Below are 6,000 nucleotides of genomic sequence, written 5' to 3'. Positions count from 1 at the left end.
CGAGATTTGAAAGTATCTTGTTTCCTGATTGGTCCTCTGGTCAGGTGTTGCAGGTCACTGTTTGTTAACCCTTTACAGGTAAAAGAGACATTAACCCTTAGCTATCTGTTTATGATATGGATAGAGAGACTTTTCCCCCTTTTCTTAAAAACTGGTTGGGAGAGAACCCATTGCTACCAGTCTGAACATATAAATTGTAAGGTGTTTGTATAAAAAACTTCAGCAATTATTTACATATTAATTATACTTTTCCAATTACAAGCAACATAGGACTCCCTATTTTAGTCACTAAAAATTATAGAAAATTAGGTATACTAATAGATATCTATCATCACTCATAAAGTCAACAGAAATTGATTTTTAAAAAATATGCACTTTTGAAACTTACAATTACTATTTTCAGTAGCAAAGATAGCCTAAAAATAGCTCTCATCTTCAGGAATTATTTACATCTAATCTTCTTGTAGGAAACAGCACTATTGTCATTACGGAAATACATAAGTCTACTGTATTAACATTTCATTCAAATAAAATAGAGGTCTGGTATTTTGGTTAAAAAAATTGCTACCATTTATTTCTGAAGTAATGCATCACTTAAGTTTTATATTATCGTAAATCACTTAGCAACTTATAAACATACAAAATTATTAACAGAGAACTGATAGGTCCACCTATGGCATGTTATAACTTGTTTCTCACTGTGGTGTTCAAGTTTGCAATGAATCAAATAATCTTCTGATTTTTTTATAATAAAGATGAGGCACTGTTACAGACTAATGTATCAAGAGATGATTCTGGAACAAATTGATAAATTAACATAAAAATGCAATATATCTTGGCTGATTTCCCCCTCAAGTTTTGTAAGAGTAATTCATCCCCAAACTGGGAACTTGTATTCCACGTTTCAACCCAGATAAAATTGTTGTAGCCAAATTACAAGCCTCCAAAACATAATTTGCACAGTTTATAGTAGAACTACTGATCCATCCTTTACTATAGTGATACTAGCACGCACAGCAATATATCAAAATAGCACATACCGTTTCTTAACCAGAAGGTGAAAAAGAGCTAACGTCTTAGAAGTACCATGATAAAGAGTCAATATAAAAGGTAATGGTGAAATGCTACCATTACAGCTTTTCAGATCTATGGCTAAAGGTGAACAGGGGTCTCTAATCAAAATGTGGAAGAAAAATTCACAAGCAAATTGAAGATTATATCATGAAAATACTTTACAAAAATGCATCCAATTATTTTATGTCAGTATTACTTTTACTCTGATAAAGTGTGTGTGTAGACAATAGAGGGGAAAACATCCACAGCAGCTTCTTCTCAAACACGTTATTTCTATAGGAATGTATGAACACACAGTCCTATATAATATATGAATATGAGCTAGATAAACAATTGCCTTGCCCTAAACTTTAACAGTGGAACAATACACTACAATCACAGAATGATGTGTGATCAGAGCTAGAATGTTCCACAGAAACAGAAATATTCTGTTTCACGGAAATATTTTACTGCCAAAAAAACCTTTGTTAATGCAGAGTTAAGATTGCATAGCGATGTTTTACACCATTCCAGAACATGGAAGATGACTAAACTTAAACCTCTAAAAACAAGAAATTCAGAATTAAGGTGTAACTTCCCACACAAACTTACTCTGCCCTGTTTCATCCCTGCTCCCTTTTAGGGAGATTGTAGTACTTCACCCTTTTCTCAGCCTCTGTCAATCGTAAGCAAGTACTTCCCAGATCCACAATGATGAACAGAAAAACAGAGAGAAAATGTCAGGTTTGGTTAGGCAGGGGTAAGGTACTGTTATAGTACCAGCTCCTATTACCATCTCCAGAGAGACAGAGAGCAGCTTTAAGTACAAAGTGGCAAAGTACAAATTTAAACTTGCTAAACAAAACTGATTTCATTTCATTTACATGGCTGTAACTTCTGCATTGAGTTCGCATCACAGATTGCAGGAATATACAAATCTAACAGGTTTCTGGTGCGATGATCCAAAAAAGAAGAAGAATTTTTAAACATAAATATTTCCAGAGGTTACTCTGAATTCATATAGCTATTAATGAAAATTGTATAATATATTAGTGAGATTTATTGTAAAGGGAAGATTAAGTCTTGATAAACTGATACATGAATAAATGATTATCTAACAAAACACAAAGTAACATTTCCAAAAGATGAAAACAAAACAAAAATCCATCACCAAAAACAATCCTACCAACACAAAAATACTCCACTACACACACAATTACCAGCCCCAGGAAGAGGATAAGAGAAAGAACAAACCACACATGACAGACGTTAATCATGACACTTAATCCATGAGTGGAAGGCACTCAGATACTACAGTGATGAGTGTGGTACAAGAACCTACACACAGCAGAAATGTGATCTTTTCCCCCCCTTTCTACAAAATGACAAGTTGCCGTAACATAGCAATTTTGTTTCTGTACACACTACTTCATCATTACTATAATGTATGTTAGGGTAACACTCAAAGGCTTCAATGAGGACCGGAGCTATACTACCAAGTATTGTACAAATCCTATGGGGAAGACAAAATTGCCTGCAGGCTCTTGAAGGCAGGGACTAAGAAAATATTTAATAAGTGACTGTGACAAATAACAGAAGTAACGTGAGAAGGAGTATGAGCTAACAGTAATATGATTACAAATTTACATAATCTACCAAAAGTCATACTTGGTTATTTCAAATCTTTCAAAAATAACTTACTGCCTATTTTTAGTTAACATTTTTCCTGTTTCTGTATTTTTTATAACCACTGCCTATTTCTGTTTTGCACATATATGTATTTTTTAAATTCAATTTAATACAACACTATTCATTTAAGCTGACAGGCATCGGCACCGGGGTTCTGGCAAACAAAACATTTGGGGTGAAATCCCGGCCCAACTGAAATCAGTGGGAGTTCTGCCACTGACTTCAGTGGAACCAAGCTTTCACCTTGCTTCCGGATCTTCTAGCCAAATATTTGTTCTGTTTCATTACAGTTAGGCAGTTACAGATGCTTTGTCCTTTGAAGTAAACCTTCACTTTTCCAGATATTCTTTTGTTCTCTGCTCTCTCCTCACCAAAGACAACACTATGAGTTTCTATTTGGATTTTCTGGTCTACAGCTACATTATATCTTTCAGCTGTTAATACATTTTCAACTCCATGCTTTTTTTTTGGGGGGTGGGGAGAGAAGAAGAGGAAACGAGCTACCACTTACTGCCCGGTTAATAGAACAGCTTCTTTGGTACATTTCTAAAGTTTAATCTAGGGAAATTTTGCAAAGGCACCCACAGTCCTCTGGTATTACGAACACAGGGAGTCCTAATGTAGGTAAGTTATCAGCTGCCAATATTTTAAACACTGTTAATCAAACAGTAAGCAGAGTTATAGGATATAATGCTTACAACACTGTCTGCAGCCATTGGCCTATCTACATCAGAGCTCCCAATATTGCTAATGCCTTTGGAGCTGAACCAGAGTTAGCATGGCTGGATTTTTTGATTTTTTTTTCCTCTTGAAAGATTTCTCTAGCTTCCACAAGGCTTTAGGCAACGCAACATACTATTTTTGATAAACTACACTTCCCAAAATTCTTGGCTTCTGGACAAGCTTAGTCATATCCCATCACCTAGCAAGCTATAAAGAATGTTCAACTCACGTGCTTATTGTGAGCAATACCACAAATTCAATTTTTTATCTGCTGACTCGCTAATATTTTCATTGTCAGTATTTTTAAGGTCTGGAGGATGAACTGGATATTTTAAAGTTGATTTGAAACCAAAAGAATCTGATACTAGGATAAAGAGGAGGGACTAACTACTTTCCTAATCAGTCAGCACAGCTTAGAGATCCATACACTTCCAACATTTCTTCCATTGCTCTTTCTCATAAAAAATACTCTGCCAACCCTGAACATCCACTAACTACACTTCCTATCTTGAACTCATCAGCATCAGCATCATCCATAAAAGAAAAAGGAAAAGCCGTCCCGAAATACAAGCTGAAGTGCTTTCTCTTAACCTATAGGTGACACAGCAACATCTAGATCAGTGGTGGGCAACCTGCAGCCCATCAGGGAAATCCACTAGCAGGTCGCAAGACAGTTTGTTTACATTGACCATCCGCACGTACAGCCGCCCACAGCTCCCAGTGGCCATGGTTTCCTGTTCCCGGCCAATGGGAGCTGCAGGAAGTGGCACGGGCCACAGGAACGTGCTGGCCGCTGCTTCCCACAGCTCCCATTGGCTGGAAACAGAGAACTGAAGCCATTGGGAGCTGCAGGCGGCCATACCTGCGGATGGTCAATGTAAACAAACTGTCTTGCGACCTGCCAGCGGATTACTCTGATGGGCCGTGTGTGGCCTGTGGGCTGCAGGTTGCCCACCACTGATCTAGAAGCAAGAGAGGCAATGGGAATCAGAGAAGAGGGGACTCAAAGGAGAGCAGGAGGAGGAACAAAAAAAAGGAGGCACCACCACTTTTGGCGCTACAGATCATCATGATTTTCTTTCCATCAAGTTGACATATATGGAATTTGTAAGGCAATGAACGCTCACAAAGTACATGCTACTACTAAATCTATAGGGGAGAGGGAAATTTCAGGCTGCAGAGAAGTGTGCACTCCCATTCAGACTTGCCACCCTTTCAAAAAGAATTTGATTTCTCCTCCCCTTTTATGTTCTGAAGTGCCACACCTGTACCCAAACAAGTACGTACATACACTATTCTTAGCCTGCTCTTAGCCATATTTGCCTTTTTGGTCATTCAGATGAGGATTGCCAACAAGAAAGGTAAGGTAATCTCAGTGTCACATCACCGTAATCTAAATAACTTCCCACAGAGTTTGCCCCAGCACCACCTCAGAATAAAATTATAATTATGTAGTCACTCTCTCTAAAGTGCCAGGCATGTCTATGGTACTGTAGAGATCATTTTCTGCACTTTCTTATTGTTCCCCCTCCCCCAACTAAGTCTCAGAAAATGGCTTTTGCAAAACTCCCTCTGTAGTAACTGTTACTGTAGTTTAACCTTCATAGAGAAAAAGACTATTAAGTACATTGATCACTCAGCTAACAAGTAACTCTTATGCTGAAGCAGACATGGCTACATACTTCCCACTACAGGAGATCCTATTTAAAAGGAGATGGTTTTGTTTTGTATATTTTTGTGATACTTAAAATATACAAACAAAAGATTTAGTAGTGAATTATAATTATTTTTTTAAATAAGTACTTACAATCTTTCAAGAAGACTTAATCCAAAAAACGAACCATTCTTCAACTCTGATATTTTATTGTTGCTCAGAATCCTGCATATAGAATCAAAAACAAAAGATGTCAGAAGAACAACCCTAACGACATTTGCTGAAATTTATTCTAAGTACTATGAAAATAATTATTTCTTTTAAAAAGATTGTCTTTTTATCAAGATACACAAAGAAAAACTTACTGTATAATACCTTTATAATAATAATTAACTATATTATAATAGTACCCATAAGCCCCAAGAAACAGTGGGGTCCCTCCTTTGCTAGGTGCCCTGAAGCACTTACAAGTTGAGAAGAGTGAAATATGAAGTATTGGGGAAGAGCACACGATCAAAGATTGTAAACAGGGACATGTTAAGCCCTTCTGATAGTAGGTTGTATGATTAAGAATTTAGACATACCGGGTACTTTATTTCTGTGAACTGTGTATGGCGATGAAATAGGGGAGCATTTGCTCAACAAATGTATGATTAATAGTAAGGTATTTCAGTGTCTGTAGTCCCTGATGAGACTAAACTGTTTCTTGTGGATGGATAAGGTTTTTACAGGGCTTAGTTTGTCAGGGTATCACTATAGGACAAAGATACGGTCATTTGAGTATTGCTAAGACAGAAAATTCCAATCTTAATGCACACCCACAAACTGATGTCAGAACTATATAGTAAACTTTACTGGTTATTTCCATTTTTAAAAGATGT

General features: G+C 36.9%; 1 protein-coding gene across 6 annotated transcripts in view; it reads right to left on the bottom strand.

Moving 5' to 3' along the window:
- Positions 1-6,000, bottom strand: part of ADGRA3 (adhesion G protein-coupled receptor A3) — a 117,667-nt gene that overhangs the window by 91,161 nt on the left and 20,506 nt on the right. For 5 of the 6 annotated variants that reach the window (XM_032795552.2, XM_032795545.2, XM_032795548.2 and 2 more), the window contains one exon: positions 5,273-5,344. The exons of the other annotated variant lie outside the window; for it this stretch is intronic. In XM_032795552.2, coding sequence (XP_032651443.1) covers positions 5,273-5,344 — 72 coding nt within the window. The remainder of the gene's footprint in view (positions 1-5,272; positions 5,345-6,000) is intronic. 6 annotated transcript variants of the gene reach the window in all.

Source organism: Chelonoidis abingdonii, chromosome 5, assembly GCF_003597395.2.
Source record: "Chelonoidis abingdonii isolate Lonesome George chromosome 5, CheloAbing_2.0, whole genome shotgun sequence".
NCBI classification, from domain to species: Eukaryota; Metazoa; Chordata; order Testudines; family Testudinidae; genus Chelonoidis; species Chelonoidis abingdonii.
This window is presented reverse-complemented; position numbering and strand designations above follow the sequence as displayed.